The 22,443-nt window shown below is 41.4% G+C and overlaps 1 protein-coding gene across 1 annotated transcript in view; it reads right to left on the reverse strand.

Annotated features, from left to right (window-relative positions):
- Positions 1-12,241: 12,241 nt before the first annotated feature.
- LOC145910763 (uncharacterized) overlaps positions 12,242-22,443 on the reverse strand; it is a 44,171-nt gene continuing 33,969 nt past the window's right edge. Inside the window, exons 62-81 of the mRNA XM_082997967.1 lie at positions 21,980-22,216; positions 21,377-21,711; positions 20,730-20,889; positions 20,302-20,462; positions 19,746-19,915; positions 18,772-18,997; positions 18,436-18,526; positions 18,094-18,223; positions 17,488-17,741; positions 16,692-16,866; positions 15,951-16,216; positions 15,277-15,507; positions 14,887-15,085; positions 14,126-14,342; positions 13,678-13,757; positions 13,353-13,592; positions 13,206-13,265; positions 12,770-12,903; positions 12,494-12,524; positions 12,242-12,300 (exon numbers count right to left, since the gene is read on the reverse strand). Of these exons, the coding sequence (XP_082854093.1) occupies positions 12,242-12,300; positions 12,494-12,524; positions 12,770-12,903; positions 13,206-13,265; positions 13,353-13,592; positions 13,678-13,757; positions 14,126-14,342; positions 14,887-15,085; positions 15,277-15,507; positions 15,951-16,216; positions 16,692-16,866; positions 17,488-17,741; positions 18,094-18,223; positions 18,436-18,526; positions 18,772-18,997; positions 19,746-19,915; positions 20,302-20,462; positions 20,730-20,889; positions 21,377-21,711; positions 21,980-22,216 (3,456 nt within the window). The remainder of the gene's footprint in view (positions 12,301-12,493; positions 12,525-12,769; positions 12,904-13,205; positions 13,266-13,352; positions 13,593-13,677; positions 13,758-14,125; positions 14,343-14,886; positions 15,086-15,276; positions 15,508-15,950; positions 16,217-16,691; positions 16,867-17,487; positions 17,742-18,093; positions 18,224-18,435; positions 18,527-18,771; positions 18,998-19,745; positions 19,916-20,301; positions 20,463-20,729; positions 20,890-21,376; positions 21,712-21,979; positions 22,217-22,443) is intronic.

Here is a 22,443-nt window from a genome sequence, read left to right on the forward strand (position 1 = left end):
ATTATCTCCAACATCTCTCCAAAGATCTTCCGAAAAACCCCTTACTGTTTTTAACGAATATGCGGTGACCGATTCAAAAATATCCGGTTTTAGGCGGAATTGATCAGAATGTGCCGGTTTCAAACAGGTTTCAGCAGCCCCTCGAACCTCCAAACCGGTTTATACCGGAATTGGTGACGTGATACTTTCGGTCGATTTTCGAAAAAACACCAAGGCTAACCCCTTTCCGTTTTTTCGGATTTGGGCCAAAACAAAATTGTCCGGTTTCACCCGGAAATTGCCGGAATATTCCTGTTTCAAACCGGTTGGGGCCGGTTTCAGCAGCCTCTCGAACCCCCAAACCGGTTTAAACCGGAGTTGGTGACGTGAAACTTTCGGTCGATTTTCGAAAAAACACCAAGGCTAACCCCTTTCCGTTTTTTCGGATTTGGGCCAAAACAAAATTGTCCGGTTTCCCCCGGAAATTGCCGGAATATTCCTATTTCAAACCGGTTGGGGCCGGTTTCGGCAGCCTCTCGAACCCCCAAACCGGTTTAAACCGGAATTGGTGACGTGAAACTTTCGGTCGATTTTCGAAAAAACACCAAGGCTACCTTTCCGTTTTTTCGGATTTGGGCCAAAACAAAATTGTCCGGTTTCACCCGGAAATTGCCGGAATATTCCTCTTTCAAACCGGTTGGGGCCGGTTTCGGCAGCCTCTCGAACCCCCAAACCGGTTTATACCGGAATTGGTGACGTGAAACTTTCGGTCGATTTTCGAAAAAACACCAAGGCTAACTCCTTTCCGTTTTTTCGGATTTGGGCCAAAACAAAATTGTCCGGTTTCACCCGGAAATTGCCGGAATATTCCTGTTTCAAACCGGTTGGGCCGGTTTCAGCAGCCTCTCGAACCCCCAAACCGGTTTAAACCGGAATTGGTGACGTGAAACTTTCGGTCGATTTTCGAAAAATCCGTTTTTTCGGATTTGGGCCAAAACAAAATTATCCGGTTTCACCCGGAAATTGCCGGAATATTCCTGTTTCAAACCGGTTGGGGCCGGTTTCAGCAGCCTCTCGAACCCCCAAACCGGTTTATACCGGAATTGGTGACGTGAAACTTTCGGTCGATTTTCGAAAAAACACCAAGGCTAACCCCTTTCCGTTTTTTCGGATTTGGGCCAAAACAAAATTGCCCGGTTTCACCCGGAAATCGCCGGAATATTCCTTTTCCAAACCGGTTGGGGCCGGTTTCGGCAGCCTCTCGAAGCCCTAAACCGGTTTAAACCGGAATTGGTGACGTGAAACTTTCGGTCGATTTTCGAAAAAACACCAAGGCTAACCCCTTTCCGTTTTTTCGGATTTGGGCCAAAACAAAATTGCCCGGTTTCACCCGGAAATTACCGGAATATTCCCGTTTCAAACCGGTTGGGGCCGGTTGCAGCAGCCTCTCGAACCCCCAAACCGGTTTAAACCGGAATTGGTGACGTGAAACTTTCGGTCGATTTTCGAAAAAACACCAAGGCTAACCCCTTTTCGTTTTTTCGGATTTGGGCCAAAACAAAATTGCCCGGTTTAACCCGGAAATTGCCGGAATATTCCTTTTCCAAACCGGTTGGGGCCGGTTTCAGCAGCCTCTCGAACCCCCAAACCGGTTTAAACCGGAATTGGTGACGTGAAACTTTCGGTCGATTTTCGAAAAAACACCAAGGCTACCTTTCCGTTTTTTCGGATTTGGGCCAAAACAAAAATGTCCGGTTTCCCCCGGAAATTGCCGGAATATTCCTGTTTCAAACCGGTTGGGGCCGGTTTCAGCAGCCTCTCGAACCCCCAAACCGGTTTATACCGGAATTGGTGACGTGAAACTTTCGGTCGATTTTCGAAAAAACACCAAGGCTAACCCCTTTCCGTTTTTTCGGATTTGGGCCAAAACAAAATTGCCCGGTTTCACCCGGAAATTACCGGAATATTCCCGTTTCAAACCGGTTGGGGCCGGTTGCAGCAGCCTCTCGAACCCCCAAACCGGTTTAAACCGGAATTGGTGACGTGAAACTTTCGGTCGATTTTCGAAAAAACACCAAGGCTAACCCCTTTTCGTTTTTTCGGATTTGGGCCAAAACAAAATTGCCCGGTTTAACCCGGAAATCGCCGGAATATTCCTTTTCCAAACCGGTTGGGGCCGGTTTCAGCAGCCTCTCGAACCCCCAAACCGGTTTAAACCGGAATTGGTGACGTGAAACTTTCGGTCGATTTTCGAAAAAACACCAAGGCTAACCCCTTTTCGTTTTTTCGGATTTGGGCCAAAACAAAATTGTCCGGTTTCACCCGGAAATTGCCGGAATATTCCTGTTTCAAACCGGTTGGGGCCGGTTTCAGCAGCCTCTCGAACCCCCAAACCGGTTTATACCGGAATTGGTGACGTGAAACTTTCGGTCGATTTTCGAAAAAACACCAAGGCTAACCCCTTTCCGTTTTTTCGGATTTGGGCCAAAACAAAATTGTCCGGTTTCACCCGGAAATTGCCGGAATATTCCTGTTTCAAACCGGTTGGGGCCGGTTTCAGCAGCCTCTCGAACCCCCAAACCGGTTTAAACCGGAATTGGTGACGTGAAACTTTCGGTCGATTTTCGAAAAAACACCAAGGCTACCTTTCCGTTTTTTCGGATTTGGGCCAAAACAAAATTGTCCGGTTTCACCCGGAAATTGCCGGAATATTCCTGTTTCAAACCGGTTGGGGCCGGTTTCAGCAGCCTCTCGAACCCCCAAACCGGTTTATACCGGAATTGGTGACGTGAAACTTTCGGTCGATTTTCGAAAAAACACCAAGGCTACCTTTCCGTTTTTTCGGATTTGGGCCAAAACAAAATTGTCCGGTTTCCCCCGGAAATTGCCGGAATATTCCTGTTTCAAACCGGTTGGGGCCGGTTTCCGCAGCCTCTCGAACCCCCAAACCGGTTTAAACCGGAATTGGTGACGTGAAACTTTCGGTCGATTTTCGAAAAAACACCAAGGCTATAACCCCTTTCCGTTTTTTCGGATTTGGGCCAAAACAAAATTGTCCGGTTTCACCCGGAAATTGCCGGAATATTCCTGTTTCAAACCGGTTGGGGCCGGTTTCAGCAGCCTCTCGAACCCCCAAACCGGTTTATACCGGAATTGGTGACGTGAAACTTTCGGTCGATTTTCGAAAAAACACCAAGGCTAACCCCTTTCCGTTTTTTCGGATTTGGGCCAAAACAAAATTGTCCGGTTTCACCCGGAAATTGCCGGAATATTCCTGTTTCAAACCGGTTGGGGCCGGTTTCAGCACCCTCTCGAACCCCCAAACCGCTTTAAACCGGAATTGGTGACGTGAAACTTTCGGTCGATTTTCGAAAAAACACCAAGGCTACCTTTCCGTTTTTTCGGATTTGGGCCAAAACAAAAATGTCCGGTTTCCCCCGGAAATTGCCGGAATATTCCTGTTTCAAACCGGTTGGGGCCGGTTTCAGCAGCCTCTCGAACCCCCAAACCGGTTTATACCGGAATTGGTGACGTGAAACTTTCGGTCGATTTTCGAAAAAACACCAAGGCTAACCCCTTTCCGTTTTTTCGGATTTGGGCCAAAACAAAATTGCCCGGTTTCACCCGGAAATTGCCGGAATATTCCCGTTTCAAACCGGTTGGGGCCGGTTGCAGGAGCCTCTCGAACCCCCAAACCGGTTCAAACCGGAATTGGTGACGTGAAACTTTCGGTCGATTTTCGAAAAAACACCAAGGCTAAAAATTGCCCGGTTTCACCCGGATATCGCCGGAATATTCCCGTTTCAAACCGGTTGGGGCCGGTTTCAGCAGCCTCTCGAACCCCTAAACCGGTTTAAACCGGAATTGGTGACGTGAAACTTTCGGTCGATTTTCGAAAAAACTCCCTTCCTGTTTTTTCGGATTATGGCCAAAACATAATTGAAGACGTGCCATAGTTCTGTTTGTTAATCTTGTGCTGGTGCCTTGTTTGACATAAAGTAATTTCGTTGTTGTAAATTATAACAACGTTGCCATTTTTGTACTGTTACTGTGTGGTAGAAAAATTTGGGGTGTCGTCATGCTATAGTATGTTTTCACATGTGCTGTATTTATCCACACACACACGTTTTCATATGTGGCATGTTCATGCATTACCAAACTAGGACACTCATAGTTGCTGTACGTTTTATCCTGTTCTACTACATCTCCTGTTGCAACAATTTCTAATTACATCATTGTAAGAAAAGTGTTGATATGTTTGCAGCACTTGCTTGATGGATCATATCTCGTGATCAATGAAAATCGTTTGCCTTTTTCTCGCAAAGTTACTGATAAATCTTCCATATAAAACTTTTAAGATAAAACTAAAAGGTAAAATCAGTTTTTTTCAAAACATTGCAAGCTTGTATGTTTGTTTCCCATAACAGCCACTATAGTAAATAAAGTATGGACCAGTTGCTTGGTTCGTCCCTGTGTAATATTGCCACTGGTATGATTTTTTTGGCATAAAACCTATGATTTGGACCTCGGTAGGTCCTGCGGTAAAATTTACACATGCCGTCGATAACTCTGCCCCTTGTATCCGCCTGACGACTGATGTTTTGTCCGAATATGTTTGCAGAAATATTTTAGTAGTTGTGCCAACGTCCAAAATAAAATTAAAAAGGCTACAAAACAGCCGAGATCACCACTTTCTCCGATGCATTTCCTTGAAACTGCGGCGAAGTTACCAGGTACATTCAAGCGAAACCAATCTTCATCTCATAGTCCGCCCAATGTGAGAGTAATTTTTCGCATCTGACCAAAAATATGTCGGTATCACCAGGCTTACTGTATTTTTATGTTGTTTTTCCCTCAGCCCCTTTCTTTACTGGTTTTCGTTGGATGATAGTTTGGCAGCCTTTATTATTACTACAAGGTCGGCAACCTTTGGCAAGAGCCAGTCACACTCGGACACTGCTCTAAGTAAACAGGTTGGGAGCCACAAAAACAAAAGTTGGTTAATATTATTTTCACCTTTTCGCGCTATAATTAACGTCACACACACGTTCTTACAAAACATACAGAAACAGCCAAGAATGGTTTCTTATTTGTTATTATTTAACGAAGAACCAATGATCAGAAATAATGGCACATTGCTGCGTAATAAACGTTTTCTGTGAACTTGCAAAACCTGCAAGAACAGCCAAGTGCAATATATCTTTGAAGTGTTCCTTATATAAACTTACATTAAAGTTTTTTTCAGAATGTGCTGGCCGTCTTAACGGAGCCATAAGAAAGTGTTAAAGACTCACATGTGGCTCATGTGACTGCCGTATTTTTGTCTAAAACAGTCACTGTGTTTAACAGTATATTCACTGTCTTAGCGGCGAAAACTAATCAACTATAAGTATCTCAAACAACATGTACTATCATCAAGGATATATTGATCGACTTGAGAGCACAGATACATGTGTACATGCAAATGCGTACATGCGTTTTCTGTAAGAAACAGAAAAAGAGTTTATAACAAAAACACACTGAAGTAATGAGACGTCATTGCAAACACTCACCGAATACTTGTGACTTTAAGAAACTTCACCGCGTGTTATAAATTGTTCGGTTAATTTAACTCCTAATTCCTTATTCAAATAGAATATAATAAGGATTGTTGCTACTTGAAACAGATACAAATTGTTACTAGTTTGACACATACGAGGGGCCAAACGGATCGTTTAAATGTCGTGTTAACACGTGCAAGATTTCTATTGGCAAAAAATATTAAATAAATGTTAGGGGGCAACTTTTCGCTGTTACAGCTCCTATTAATATAGTCTGCCCAACCAAACATGAATCCTCTGCATAGGCCGTATGTATCTGAGAAATAAAAATGCGCTCCCAAAATCTAATCCAAAGTACCTACTCCCGCCATTGTTAACAATCAAAACTACAAAAAAAAGAAATGGTCCCAGGAAGTTCAGTCCTCAAAAGTGACTAACCAAACAAATAAATTGAGTTTTAGGAAAATGAAAGTGAAACCTAGGTCATTTAGACCAGGGGTACCCAAACCGGCGTGCGTGGTCCGTAAAAATATCTCAAAAACAATTGGTACGCTTCATACAGTGCGTAAGCAGCACTCACTGCAGTGATTCATAACTAGAGTGGTTTCGTAAGCTTTACAAACACTTTAGGAATTCATACTTATCGACGGTGAAGTTGCTGCTCTAATAAGGTTAAGGTCGTATTTGCCAGAGTTACAGGTGATTGTGCGATTACACCAAACTAAATTGAGTGCCGAGTTGTTGAACATTAAACTATAAAGTAGATTGTAGAGAAATTTGTGAAACGCAAGAGCAAGTCGAGTAATTCGGAATCTTTGGGCCAACAAACTCTGCCCAAAATAAATGAGTAAAAATTTTCCGCTGCCCAAAAAGTTTGTGAAACCCTGATTTTGAGCATTTAGGGAAATTTCAAAACCTTTTAATTCGAATAAATCTTTAATAGTTGTAACATCGTCGCAAAAAAAACACAATTTCTTCCCGGAGCCGTGCCCAGCATATTTTTACGTTTAACTGCAAGGATTTGGTAATTACCACCATAAATGTGTGCAAGATAGCCATGCTACGTCACTAGGGACGACCGTGCTAATGCTGGCGACAACGTATCAGTGTGGTGACTCTGTTCACAAACTCCGCTTGCTTTGTCATTTCATTTCATTTCTGACCAATCGCTTTTGCAAGTGCTCTGTTCTCTTCAACCACGAGGTGAATAAAAGAAAAGTTATCGTGTCTGCTTTAGAAACAATAAAATTGTACATAGAATTTGGAAGACTGGGATCACTTAAGTGAAACGTCATCTACTGCAGGGTTTCTCAAACTTTGAGCCGTGAGGCGGGTTCTGGTGTAACGCGAGAAATGTTATTTAATATGTCAAAAATTTCCACTGCAATTGTCGGTTTCCTTGGCGACACAAACACACCACTTTTGTTGTACCATTCGGTAATAAAAATTCCTACTTTTACCACAGATTTAAATCTCAAAACCGTCTTCCAGCGCAATCCCTCTACATGCGTTTCTGTTCGTTTGATTCAAACCAAATGCAAGCACGCGAAAGTCGCGCCAGCTTCACAGCTGGACATCTTGTGGCAACGTTCGCAATCCCAGGTTGCGTTCAAAATATTTAAAAAATTATGGCTGGAGGAGTGACTACTTCGCATTGGTACTGGTTTATTATTTGGTTCTGCGGAGTTGGACTTGGTTTAAAAGCCACCGCACCACGTCAAGGTACCAACCCTCGCGGTGGGTCTCCTCTAAGTCAGTAGAGAGACCCTCGTTCGGCGCAGAACCACGGCCGAAACGAGGAAAACAGACTGGCCCGGATTGGGCGTCATATATTGGTGGGTATTCAAAGCCCACGTAACGAAGTCTGCAAAACAAAACAAGTCGTTAATTTTGAGCTAACTTAATAAAACAAGGAACAGATTGTTTACACAAAATGAACACGTAGCCAACGTTTTAAACAAACCACATTCTGAAAACCTGCCAGCCTGTCTCTACTTCTAAATGCTTTTCTGTAAATCTCGTAACACTGACGACGGCGGTCCACTACGTTAGAAACGCGTATATAGTATCACAACCCAAACAACACAACAAAGTAACCACTCTGTTCGGCTGATCTAGTAAGGTACAACACCCCCCGAGAACTGGTCTGAATATTCATGGAAGTGAAAAGGATAGAAATGATGTATCAGTAATTTGCTTGGAGAGGAAAACGACAAAGAAACGTAAATACGAACACAACAAGCACATATTTTACTTTGGCGGGTTCATTAGGTTTGTTTTGATAAATTATTACATCCAAGAATCTTTGGACTCATTTTTTCTCCATGTTTCTCAACGGTTATTAGGTATTGGTAACCCACAAAAAAATACAATTTTAATTATGCGTAATTTTATACGAAGCTTGAGGAAAATCCAGTCTTCTGATATATGGTCGAAAACGGCTTCTGTAACATAAATTTTAGTGGAACCGCCGACGTCCCTGAGGGGGCGCGAAGTAAACAATAGTAATAGAATCTTGCCTCGAACTGACTGATCTGGATATTAGCGTCACTTAGGCCTAGCAACAAAGTAAAAGTTGAGTCGGTGTGCTTTTAACCACAGAATACTTGGACAAACGGGAGTTCTTACAGAACGTCGCCCGCCCAGTTGTTCAGTGGTGATTCCCCCAAAGCGACAAAACCGAAAATCGAAGATTGATTAGAACTAAGTTAAGTTAAGCTAAAAATAAGTGAGGGGCAAAAATACAAACAAGGGCATGACCAGATCAAGAAGGACATGTACACACATTAAAATTCGTTAAAAAATGTTTGAAATGAAAACAAAAAATACTTTACACCCTTATCCCCTTTATACAAAGTCGCTTCCCACATGTACACGCCTCCAGAAAAATGATCTGGCCAAAACCCGAACGCTCAAACACCGCTCCCTATTTTTACGTTTAACATAGGCGCAACAGAGGTTTAAAAAGGGCCAGCGACTTTAAAAGCGTATAACTGAAAATCACCCAAATCACTGACCCTTGCCCATCGAGACCCCCCTCCCGACGCAAGGATTGACAACGCTGTGGTGGTGGAATAACAATTTTATCTAATGGAAATTGCGTCCTAAAATGGTGGCTCGCCAACCGTTCGGGAGCAATGCTATGCCGGCCCCTTCTACACTACGTGCCAAAACTGAACGCCGTTGCAATAACGTTAATGGCATTTCATGCAGTCGGAGTAGCGGGTGTCCCTACTTGGTCAGCCTGCACCGCGGCCAGTGCAATGCGGTGGAAGGCCGTGCCAAGTGGTTCTAAGCGCCACCTACATTTAAAACTAAGGCCATTTAACAACGCGCCACGCTTAGCTAAGAGATCGAAATAAACTAAGGTCCCTAGTGGCGCGCGAACCCAAAAATGTAACCTACTTTATCTACGTTACCCTTAATTAAAAGAGCGCCATCGTAGTTGTAAACCTAGGGCAATAACTGAATGGTGGCACTCCTAGCGACTTGGACCCGCTCCGCCGCCCAATTATTGTGTGAAGGACTTTAGTAGGGGGAGAGAAAAGTTTTTAGAGACCCGGGAGAATTGGGGGAGAGCAGGTCACTCACCCTATGCGAGTTAGCCTAAGTTAAGCCTAAATTTTGCCACCCCGGGAGAATCACACGGCCGACTCTTAGTAACAGACTGGTAAATAATTGAAGTTGTGGATGGTTGGTGAAGGATGGTTAGTTGGTTGGTTGATGTGGTGAAGGATGGTTGGTTGGTGAAGGATGGTTGGTTGGTGAAGGATGGTTAGTTGGTTGGTTGGGATAATTTACTTTGCCTTCCACGATATGAATCTGCATGAAAACAACTAATCCCAAAATGTGTACAAGACGTCACAAAAACCATCACAACAAAACAAAACGTGTGCTGACATGGCGTTAAATATTTTATTGAATTTACTGTGTCACCAGGACCAACGACAAAAAACTACCAAGCTTTTTTATTATAAATATTTAATTGAACTGTTTGTAAATTACCAACATACCTTGGACCACTTGAAGTCGTTTCATCCACTTTGTAGCTTCTTTCTTTACTTCAGGACTTTGTATATTGGCTTGGCGATGATGTCAGAGTGGATGACGTTCCTTGTACGTTTGAAGGGGCGCAGTGTTGTTCGTGACGTCGATTAGAACAGCGATCAGTTGATTGTGACGTCACATACGTTGCGCAAAAGTCCTTCCCGTCGCGCGCGTTTACAATTTGTAAAAATGAGTGAGAAGAGACACAAAAGGGCGGTTGCAGACGAACTCCTTGTATCACCTCTGTGACTACATGCTAATTAGTTTCACTTTGCAAACGACTTGCTAAGTTTCGTGTCAACCATTAACTAACCTGACATTTTTAGGCTGTAAAGTCTGCTCAGAAACTGCCTTGTTGATAAATATTTTACCTTGTGGCAGCTTGAAATGGCTTGAATATATGTTTAAAAGCCCGTGCACTGACTTATAAACATATTTTATGCATTCAACCAACATCAACGACCACCGTTTAAAGACTTACAACTGACTTAAATGTGTTTGTAGTTTAACTATAAACTGCGCTAACTGTTCTGCTATAAACCTTTCATCATGCAACCGCATGGAGGCGCAAAGCGCGCATTGACAATAAATGTCAAAACGTCAAATGTCCGAATGGTTTTCCCAGCGTAAAGTCCCAGCGTAGTAAAGTTCCAGTGCTGTTCCCATCCCCGTTTGGTGACGAAACTGAAGGTCTGCTGCAAAAAAACAATCATTCACAAATTGCTTCACCGCACTGATCTCAACAAGATAAATTATAAAAATGCCAATTGCCCGAATTACAACCACGTGGCTGAACAGCTCTGCAGGCGTGCCACAGAAGCGCTGATTGTTACGCCACAAAAGCGCTTCTTGTTGCGACACACGCGCTATAGCGGCTCTACACAGCAATCAAACTACTACAAGTGCCCGAGTATTTAGTATTATATCGCGCTTTACCAAGACGTTGTTTGCAGCTATTTGGAAAACACGGGAGCTCAAATTGGAGAAACATGAAAATTGATAATTCACTATTTTGACAAAATTACCTCAATTTGCAGAATATTTTCTTGTGGGCGTGGATTGTCTGAAGTCTTTCCACAAAGCAGTGGAAATTCCTGCTTCGATCCGAGAGATCTGATAAAAAAAATACATTAAATAACAATTTATTTCATACGTAGTAACACGCTTTGCATTGGGATTATTCAGCTCTTCCTCACACATTAGTAACTTTGCCACGTAACATAGATAACGATAAATACAGAGTCTATGACTATGTTCATTAAATATATCAAACAAAATACTGTTAAATTAAGCCTAGTTTCTTATTTGAAAATAGGATGCTTACCTTTTGCCACACAACCTCCACCTCCGTTCGCTAACAACGTAACCTTCAAATGTCTTTGTTCGAGAACTCCACGAGATTTCGAAAGAACGCTGATTGGACGTGACGTCATAACAATTTACCGCGCGCGTCAAAGTTACGGATGAGTAGTCGAATTGAGTTACTTTTACCAACATAACTATGGTCCCATAAAACGTATGGAAATTGTTGGAATATTTTTACAATATTTATTCTTTCTTTCACTCGCGATAGATTTAAAAAACTTCACTTATGTTTTGTTATAAAATTTTATTGGTGAATGAATAGGGTTGCCCTAAAAACGAAGGATTTTACCTGGCAACACAGGGAATTTTAGTGTGCAAGTGTGGCGTTGGTTGAACTTTGGCAAAAAAGTCCCTTTATGCCATTCCTGTGTGTTTTTTAGATCTTAGCCTGGGCCGACACAAAAATTTCCGGTTCCACGTCAAATTTAACAGAATATTTACTCAAACCGGTTGGAGCAAGTTTCAGCAACCTATAGAACCTCTAAATCGGTTTTAGACATTAAATTTGTGTTGTATTTTTGAAGAAAACACCTTTCTCTGTTATTTCTGATTTCAATTTGGGCTGGCACAGATTTCAACTTTCGGCCAATCGTCTATGTTGGGTACCAAACTAGGTACCAGTCAACATAGACGAACCACGTGGAGCGCACTATGGCCAAATAACTGTTTGGGACCCAGTAGCGCTATCGGCTCGGCTTTCACCCAAATCAGCTGCACTGATGAGACCATACAGGTCGAAACAGTGTGTACACCTGTCTGCAGCTCTTAATGACTATTATGGCTCTTTTGCACATATAAGACTTCAATTTGTGTGGTGAGTTTTGGAGAAATAATGTCTTTCTTTTTTCCCCATGTTTGGCAGAACGAAAAATTCATTGTTTTTGGCAGAAGTAATCTTAACAATCCGTTTAAATGAACTTCCAATCCGGTTTTAGCTGTCTATCAGTTTTGCGATGCTTTTGGTATTAGTTTTCCGAATGAAACCTTTCTGTTTTCTCAAGCTATTGTTTTGTTGTTTTTTCCTAAAGTCTTGGAAATAGCAAACCGTCATATTGAACAACAATAACTGCTTCTTTATTCAGAACAAATATTTTTTTTTCACAAGTACAACACCACGAATACATTCTTTTTCAAAGTTATTTTACGTTAATGTTGGATTGGTTTGTGCGGCCATTCTTAACGATTTGATGGTTTACTTCCAAAATAAATCGTTTTGTCGGATTTACCGCAAACATATTCAATACACCTTTTTACAGGTTAATTACAACACAAAGCACATGTATGACGAAATACGATTATAACACTTCTTCTCATCTTTGCCCTCCACCAATCGTACTACGTGACTTCATATTACGTCGACGATGCGGATCTGCACATGATGAGCAATTAGTAAAATGTATGTTTCCACGCCTACATTTTAAAACCATAAACACAATCATAATTTTATTCTCCTGCCATAAGCAGATTACACTTGATGTTAACGGGGTGGGCGGGAGCTTAGAACCAAAAATGTTTATCGTGAAGCTGACCACAGGAACGAACTTTATTTTGTTTTTACTCACTGTTCTGAGCTCCGTCCGGTATTTTTGACATCTGAAACAAGTATTGTTGTTAGTTTATAAACTATGGTGTCTTTGGGGATAAAGGGGTTGCTGAGTGTTTTTTTCGAAAAAAATCTGATTTTTAAAATCTAATCTTCATATTTTATGCTTTTCTAGTAAAGTACTTTTCCCGTGTGATTCTTGACTATAATTAAGCTAAAAACACATATGGTTTCCATTTGGGCAATTGTCATTAATTCAATGCTAAGATTCCCGCACAAAAGCAGTCAATCTCACCTCTCCCACGACCTCATCCCGTAACTCTTCAACCGTGACATATTTGCTGTACTTCGTTTCTAAGGCGTAAAGATATTTGTCGAGTTGCTTCTGCACGTTCAGTATTTGTTGGTTTTCGCTGGTTTCGATCTTGTCTGCACACATGTGAATTATACATTACGAGTTAAACGAAACAAATAAAATAACATTGGAGACGTAAACATTTTTTCGGGTTATTTTAGGTCTATCGTACCATGCGAACATTATGCAATGTTAATTTGCATTGCTTTATTTTGCAAATTAATTGCTTTAATTTGGTAATTTATTGTCATGAAACCCTTCTAGAGATTAACGTCTTTTCATACAAACGTCTTAAGATTAAACTTTCATAAATTTACTGGTTTCAATATTTCGAAATCGAAGCACATAAATTATTTTCAAACCAATGCATTCTTACATGGCAGGGGTGGGAGCGGTGCATCTTCTCCAGAAACTCGAGGTGGTTTTACCTTTTTCTCTGGAAAGCAACAGAATACTTTAAAATTAGAAACGTATATTTAGACTAATACAGTAAAAACGGCGTTTCAAAAAAAAACGAACCAACCTTTTTGTGAATGAAACATCGAGATTCCTGTCCACTTCGCAAATCTTTTCAGCATGAAATCGATCATCTCGTATTCGTTTTTGGTTTGGGAAACCCCCTCCAGGGTAATCCCGTACGACTCGTTTATGATGGCTATGAGGACGTTGAGAATAACGAATGATGACGTGAAGCAGAAGATGAAGTAGAAGGTGGGGCCGAACACGCGGTAGAGATTCCGCAAGTCCTTGTAAATGGGTCGACCTGTGGAAATATGGGATTAGAATTGTTATGCTGATGATGAGTAAGGCTTGGATTTGACGTCAAATGATAACGAAGATATTTTTACCCATCATGGTTGAGAACATCGTTTCCACGGTGGTGACGATATTTCTGAAATCGTCCAAATATGGGCAGAAGATCAGGTACCTACACAATTAAAACATGACGTTTAACTCACTTTTGGTCATCTAATTAGTGACAACAAGAAACGACACCAATGTAACCTTAATAACTTCGTCTGGAGAGTTCAGTGAGATTACAAAATAACGCTTAAAATACACCAGTCCAGTTACGTCGGTTCAAACAACATGAACCAAATATATACACAGGGCCGGTAAGTAGAAAATGTGCCGAGCGAGAACCTTTCTTAAAGAGATCACGCGAGATTGTTGAAAGCAAACAAGGACATTTCTCCTTTTGAATTTCATGAGTCCCTTGGACTGTTATGGGCCCAGGTGGGGCCGCGCATACATGATACGTTACAACGGATTTAATGCGTGCAAACTCATACCCACCCTATGTGTGCAAACGCAATGAAGAATACAAGAGCCAGCAGAAGGAATCCTGGCCACTGCTTGGCGCTGTTGCGCATCACTGCCGCGAGCATTCCTGTTTTTCTATTGAAGCGTAGCAGCTTGAGAAACCGAACAATTCCGAAAAATGCCGAAAGTGCGAGAGCGTTTGCCACCATGGAGTCGACGGTCATCACTTGTTGAAAATTCACGAACTTTCCTGAAAACAAAAAGTTCGATATTTTCGTACCTGTACGTGATAGGTGGCAAATTAGCTTGTGATAAACAAAATTGGTAAAGTAATTTAATTTGTGGACCGTTTATTGTACAAAAAAGCACTAAACGTTTCAAACGTAACTAAATAAATGCTGTTTTCTAGTATCTGGGCATTAGCTGTAGTCAAACCTAAGCTATGAGTACCTCCCCAGAAAGCTTGTGTTACAAAAGTTTGGAAAAGCAATTTTTCTCAATTTAGGAAGGAGCAGTTAAATAAGAAGAGTTACGGCTTTACTGTTTATTACTGTATACAACGAGAATTAATACGGAAGCGTTATGGACTGAAATTAGTGACGTAAAAACGTTTTGGCGGTAAATTTCACCATATAACAAATAAACAACACATCATTTCATACATCATGATTTCATGAACAACTTTACAAATCTTTATAGTAGAGGACACCAATTGCCAGATGAAGTTACAGAAAAAGGAAGAAGTTCACCATACCTAGGCTTTTCACCGGGTGCGGTGAAAGCAGAAGACTTACGTTTATTTTCGTGGAAGGCATTGATGGTTATGTTGGTGAGTACGACGCGAAACACGTACAACGATGCGATCGCCCAATCCATGCACGTGATCATGACGTCAAAGAAATCCCACGGATCTTCGAAAAAGTGTCGCCTCTTGCGCACCACCGTGCGGATGCTGGTGTAAGTCGAGTGGAAAAGATGGAGGACGAATATTATCTGAGAAAAACAACTTACAATTTACCGAAATTGCCTTCTATATTTTTTCACGCCAAATTCTTGGCCTTAAATATGTCAAACAAAAAGTCCCGATGAGTATTTTTATCAAGATAGTTACACATACAAATTACTGCTTTAACGAAATTCTATTTAAGCCATGATTACAAAAAACATAGTGTATTTTGCCTCGCCTGTGCTATCACCATCACAGTTCCGTAAGCCCCCAAGTACTGATAAAGCCTGAACGTAACGATCGACGTGAATGTCACAGCGGCGCCCACTGGCGGAAATTCAGTGACGAGTTGCACGCATGTGAATAGGTTGACATTGGGGTTGTACGCAGTGAACTCTGTAAAAACGGCCCGGGTCTGATGGTCGATCCAAGCATCGCGGAAGAGCGAGTCGACAACTTGTACTCCGGACTGTTTGTGGACAGAAAGGGATTGTTTTGGCAACTTGAACTGTGTTTATTGAGAGTCAAAAATTCACATAATATTCGATAAAGAAATAGTTTTACTAAAAGTTCGGCAATTGTTTTTTGATATAGTGGATAAAAAAACTATAGGTTTGGGAATTATTTCAATGTACTGACTCTGTAGTGATGTTACAAAAACTATGCAGAAGCGATTGATCTAATAATGTTTAGTTGACAAGATCGTTGTAAGTCGCACCATAGCGGCACTAAAAAGAGACCTATTGGGTCGAAACAGTGGCCCTGTCCGCAGTTCACCATTATGATATAAAATATTTGGCTAACTTAACGTTGAGAGGTCGAACATAAACATTCACATGCGCGTTGTGACAAAATAAACGAAACATCTACAAATTTCCCCAAGCACCACTTGGCGTGTCAGTAAAACTCTACCTCGTAATTTACGCCAAGTTCAGCGGAATATCCGCCGCCAGGATAAACGGCGATTTCCCCCATAAACGGTACCCCTTTCAGTTCCCGCCAATTCCTATGTTTCCATGCAATCACAGCGGGATCCGCGGGATCGATGTCCTCCAAATCCCCCGCAAAGTTGGAGTCATTCTTCTTCCAACCTGGAAGGTAATCTCCCCTTTCCTCCAAACGCATGGAGAAGGAGCCATGACACGGCTTCTGACTTGTTCCCACAACTGGACAGTTGTCTGCACGAAATCATACGGATTGTTATTTTTATGGCTCTTCTCATCAGGGATTTCATGTAGCCTTCGTTTCTAACTTTGATAATTTAACTTACGCCTGCGGTTCGAATGCAGCACCTCAATGAGTACTGATTATTTTAAACTGATTATTAACTGATTGGTGGTTTTATATTGGATGATCGATTGCCGATTTTATATAAAAGTTCCATGTAACATAAATATTAGGATAAGAAGTTACGTGACACACACCATGTGATTAGATAATACTCATCATGCCATATACATCACATAATACGCGTCATTTGATATACACTATACTACTACACTTAACAGATACCTATCACAAGTATATAAATGCTGATAATCACAATTTTCTTATAACCGTGTTTGGTCATTTATACAAGCGTCGAATGCCTTTCACATTTAGGTATATTATATAATAACCACGTAATAGTGGTTTATTAAAACGATACAATACCACTTTTCAAGCGCAGTTGCCGCAGTCGCGCAGGTCCGACCCTAAACGATTGTTCGTCGGTGAGGAAACTTCTGTCCCTCCAACTTTTTCTCTGACCGTTGTACCACTCATTCGAGTAGAGATTGGGAAGGACCGTATGACGCACGAACCGCCAGAAGTGTTCCACTGTATTGGCCTGTATTCGTTAAGCAGAAGTTATTTTCGGCCAAGAGGAGATTTGTATTTTATGCGTTTGTTTACATGGCGGTAAGGAACGAAAAAGAAAACCATTGGAAACCAGAAAATGTGACTCGGATTTGATGAGAAATGTAGTCAACACACGTTCTAAGGTAATCTTGGTTCAAGCATAGATCCGGTGCTGTATAATCGTAGTATATATTGTATATTTTTTCCATATTTAAATATATGTTTAACAAGAAAGTATGTGATTCAAACGAGTTTTACTAATGATAAGCAATGTGGAGCCAATATTATGAATTGTGTATAAGCTGCAGACAGATGGCCACTGTTTCGACCTAAAATGTCTCAAAGGATGACGGTGATTGCATAGTCACCACAAAGTGGAAGTCTTTGCTTGGCCGTTTGGTTAGCAAAGTCGTCTGAAAGTCACACCAGTTGCACTGATGAGACCTTTTAGTCGAAACAGTGGCCATCTGTCTGCAGCTTATACACGAGTTTTACTAAGCCAGAATCAAATTACGTTGCGTACAATCAGTGTAAACCCCAGACTACATATCTCGACAATGACAAAACCCAAGTAATAGAAATTATATAAGCAAAAATAAACGAAACAAACCGATTTGAGCCCAAAAGTCGAATCCACGAAAGTTTTCTTCATCTGTTCGTTGATGAGCTGTCCAACCGAATCCCTGGTTCCGTGACACAAGAAGAGGAGAACCATGATGTAGAAGAAGTAGGAGATCACCTCCCAAATGATCTGAGACATCTTCTTCTCCTTCTCCCGGAGCTTCCGGGCCTTGCGAAGTTTTCTCTTGCTTGGAGGTTTGGGAGCCGCCAGGTTGTCCGCCTCTTTTGATTGGAGTTCAGCCTCTGCGAAAAGACTTGTGTGAAAACAAGACTAAATAGGCAAATTTAAGTACGTAGGCAATAAATCTTAAAATGGTAAGAAAAAAAGTTGGAAACAAAATAATTCTGGCAAAAAAAGCGCGTTATCGCTATCGTAAGTTGAAAAATGGGTGTCAATTTAGTAAAAAAAAAACATTTACATTTCCGAAATTACTTCGGACTTTTGAAAAGCATGAGCCTGTATATATTCACACTGACGCGAGAAATAAAGAATTTTGAACTTCAACAAGATAAAGATGTATACATAGCGACCCCTTTAACTAAATAATGAAACCAACGTATTTCAACAACACAACGCAACAGGGATAAAACGCACCAATGTTGTCGGCGCACAAATTCACGAATTTTCTTTCAGCTTCTTTCACTTCCCTGGGGTCGACGCTGTCCAGAGCGTTCTGGTCAGGTTTCTTCAGAACAGCGGCCACGAACATTGCGAGTATGATAACCTGCAAAGTAGTTAGAATTCCCATCGTGCAATCTGGTACAGCCGTTCGTAATATTTTGTGTGTTAATAAAAATTTCCCTACAAAATAAAAAAATTAACAAAAAAACGTTTTTATCATCTCAACGTGATATTTAAAATAAATTAAATTGATGAAATTCACACAAGTAAAAGATTCAACGCTCCGCGCATCAAAACGGTGCATTCCACTTGTACCTTAATTGGTTGCACGATTAGTACGGACTGCCAGAAGGACAACATCATGTTTGCAAGCCACCTGTTCGCCTTTTCTCTTCCCCACTCAAAACTAAAAGGAAAATAAATTGTCATTTTATTCCCATAATTAAATAAAAAAAGTGTCAATATGTGCAAACTAAAATATGGATTGATATTGCGAGTGTGATATATGAAATCTACAACATGTGGAAATGAAACCAAAAGCATGTATGCTTTCACGGCATATTTATATAAATTAAAGATCTCTTCGAACAGAGGAATTTCCCAATTCCGATTGCCCAGTACCTAACATTACCAGACGCAAACCTTCACTACCTGTAGAGAATTGCAAAGAAACCGGATAGAATGACGGCAACCCATGTTAGGAACCAGGCGATATAAACCACCCAGTGGGGCCACTGCGCCACCCTGTTCCGCACACCGACACCACCGGTATTTGGTTGCGTGTTGATCGTCCCATCAGCGTTTATGGTGTAAACTGCGTCACAACCTCTGATGTCAGATGGGTCGGGAAGGGAGGACGCGTGTTGATGACGTTTATCTGCGACGTGCATGGGAGGAGAATGTAATGGTGCTGTTGAAAGATGCTTCAAACGCATCAACGAAACAAGAATATTTAGAGATACTGCATCAGAAAAATAGTCAGGTTGAATTTTTTGAAATTGTTTTGAACATTTGGTGTTAATATGGAAGTTTTTTGTCCAATTTATAACGCGCAGCCTTAAGATTTTAAACATGGTTGGAACTTCTGAATTAAGCACAACTAAATATGTCAAATGATCAGCACTTTAATTCTTAGACTAACTTTTCTGCATCAAAAGGTTCACAGGCTTCGCAGCCAAGGCATTGCAGCCAAGCTGAATCAGCCACTTTTCCCGACAAGTCGGAGCGAGATCTGAAAAATCAAGCTCCCGGTGAGGTTTGAACTCACGACCCCGGGCTAACCAGGCCCAACGCTCTACCAACTGAGCTACAGGAGCTCAGTGGTTTCACGGGGTATATTGTGGTCAAGGTACACTGGTGCGCAAGCGCACAACTTGTCAGGCGACCTTCACAACGTAGAGGATCTCCACCACCGTAATCAGACAACGCAGAAGTAATACCTTGATGCTATGCGAAAGCGTGGTATTACTTCTGCGTTTTCTGCATCAATTTTTTTTTTCGAAAAATTTGCCTCTGCCATACATTTGCAATTCAGGGTATGTTTTACCGCACAGTGCAAGTATTATCTCTAAATTTGGGCCTTTGTCGTCAAACTCTTTGAACCAAATTTAACGTCATCCACATACTTATTCTATTGAACTTTCGAACAGCGTTAGCAATCGTTTCCTTCTCTTCCTCATCAATCTTCTCTTGTTCGTTAGTCTTCGCCTTTTTGAAGAGCGTCATGATAGTGGTTGTTATTGGAACCACCATCAACGTGCTACAGAAGCTGGTCCACAACTGGAGAGGGGACACGCTAAAACATGATGAACCGAGGTCGTGAAAATAGATCAGGATTGTTGTGTGTTTTTGTGTGAAAACATAGTGTGTTGCAGTTAAACCAGTCAATTCAAACGAATTATGTTTGATATTTTTGTGTAGGTGAGCGGGCGATAACACACTGCTTCAAAATCTTGTGGCTTTTGGAAATTTTTTCGTACAAAAACTAGGTCAGTACGATGGCCAATTTTTTTCTCCGTACAGCTTGAGTGACTGTGATTATTTTCAGGTAACATTATAATGAATTTGTTCCATGACAGAATTTGGCAAAATTAAAACCCGCTATATACTGCAACCAAGTGTTTGGGAATTACAATAAACAGAACTAATTTACAGCTTGCGTAGAAAGAGGTTTGGACTTACGTAAAAGGACCCACACTTAAACTTGCAGTTCCACTTTTATCCGAGCTGGCCCCGCGTTCAAAAAACATGGCGTTGGCGATCATAGTGACGAAAAGGAGACAGATACAACACGAGAGTCTCTGCATTCGGGTGAAGTTGCTTTTCGTCGGCCGATAAAACAACTGGAAATAAAAATAACATTTTTGCAAACCAGTTAACAAATTGATTGATGTTTAGGTTCAAAGCATTTCGATTCATACAAAAATAGCTTTTGATTCATGTGGTTGCGACAATTTGATCACTGGCCGACATTTTGGTTGATTGTGAGAACAAAAAATAAAATAAATTGTTTAAATGTGTGATCTGCATGAACAGACACTGATAAACCGTTTTCTATTAAAACATATTAGTGCTGTAAGATCCTGGTAAGTTTCGCAATCTCGACTCACTGATATCCAGAGATGATCTTCGGTGAATTTCTGGGTTGTGGTTGAGACGAATAACCTGTGGAAAGCAGACATGTTTTCCGGGGTCGCAACGGGAAGAATGCGATCAACCTTCCCATCGCCGTGATCAACCGCAAGCCATTCATCACATATGAAGAAGTACCTACAGAAGAATGCCGTGCGGTTTACTTGTATTGGAAATAAGTAACCTTTGTGAAAAAGATAGACTACACTATTTTCAACACATCGGGGGTTTCCAAAATGGGAGCAGAGACCCAGCGCGGGGCCGCACGTCGCCTTTTATACGTTTTACTGCAATTAACTGTTGCATTGAAATATCTAAATAGAACTGTCAAACACGAGGGATCACAGAACATTGTTCGCGAGCGTAAAAGTTTGGGAATCCCTAAAATACATGAACATTTTTCCATTCAAGCGTAAATTCCATGATGCGGTTTTGAACTGTTATCGCTGTTTCGATTTAAACGTCAAATTTTTCAAAAACAACTTGTCTTCCATCGCCATACGTTAAAGTGACTTTGGCAAGACAATGAACGGTTCGGTTTAACAAGAGTTTCCATGGGAACACTGAGCTATTGCATCGTAAAATAAAATCCTACAAACCCAAACTTAACCACCAACATTCTCACCGCTTTCCCAGTCTGACGTTTTGCACGACGACCTGATCGAGATACCAGCTTCTGTTTTCTCCCTTGCCGGAATTATCGTGCCACACGTGGGCGTGCGTGAGCTCTCCGAGGTCCTTCGATTCTCGTATGAGAAAGTGGACGACGCTGCTGCGCGCGAAAGGGTTCAGGTCCTCTTTAATTTTTAGCTGTCGGACGCGACTTTTTCCGTTTGCGCCGAAAATGACACAGGACACTTTGGAGGTGGTGGCTGCGTACCTTCCGTGGCCAGTGAACACTGTTACTTGGTACAAGTGCTTGTCTTCCTTCCTGTTGTCGAGGGTCGATTTGAGAGCCCACTACGAAATTAAAAATCGTATTTTATTGATTTGTGTAACAACCCCAGTCCCCAGGCCAAAATAAAATTTGCTCTTTTAGTGACTCGGTAAATTTTGCCGTCGTTCTGAACATTAACACAACATTAAATAGTTAATAAAATTAAACGTGTTTTGACGGACACCAAGCTAATAACAACAAATATGTCGTATTATATCTTGAGTAAGCATTAAGATCAGCCAGCTTGACAAGTTTTCTGTCAGAACTTATTCACAAAACAAGGAAAACCACCTTCTTTGCATCTAGAACGTCCATCCTGTTCGCCCACACCAACATGATCACATACAGAATGATGAAGGATATTACGGTGGAGAAGACAGCCGGGTTGTCGGCGATATCCACTTTTGCCCACACAGTGGCGAAGTTGATTGTGTTTGGAGGGACGAAAAATTCGGCGCTGAAAACGGAAGTCGCAGACAGTTTGCTGCAAATGCACTCCGTCACTTCCGGTGTACTTCGAGTGTCGACCTGAGATTGCGAAACTGTTTATTTTTTTTTGCACGCGCTTTTTGTTAATTTCACGTGTTTTCCATGCAAGGCATTTATAAGAAAAAGCTGTCGATAAGATATTATGATAAGCATGGTACTAATGCAAACGTTTTAGATACTAAACAGTGTTCTTCATCTGTGCGGTTACCTACTGGCCTGCTAGCTATATAACACGTGAAACAGCAGATTTATAGCTTCGAAATTTA

Source organism: Ascidia mentula, chromosome 8 (genome assembly GCF_947561715.1).
Source record: "Ascidia mentula chromosome 8, kaAscMent1.1, whole genome shotgun sequence".
Lineage (NCBI taxonomy): Eukaryota > Metazoa > Chordata > Ascidiacea > Phlebobranchia > Ascidiidae > Ascidia > Ascidia mentula.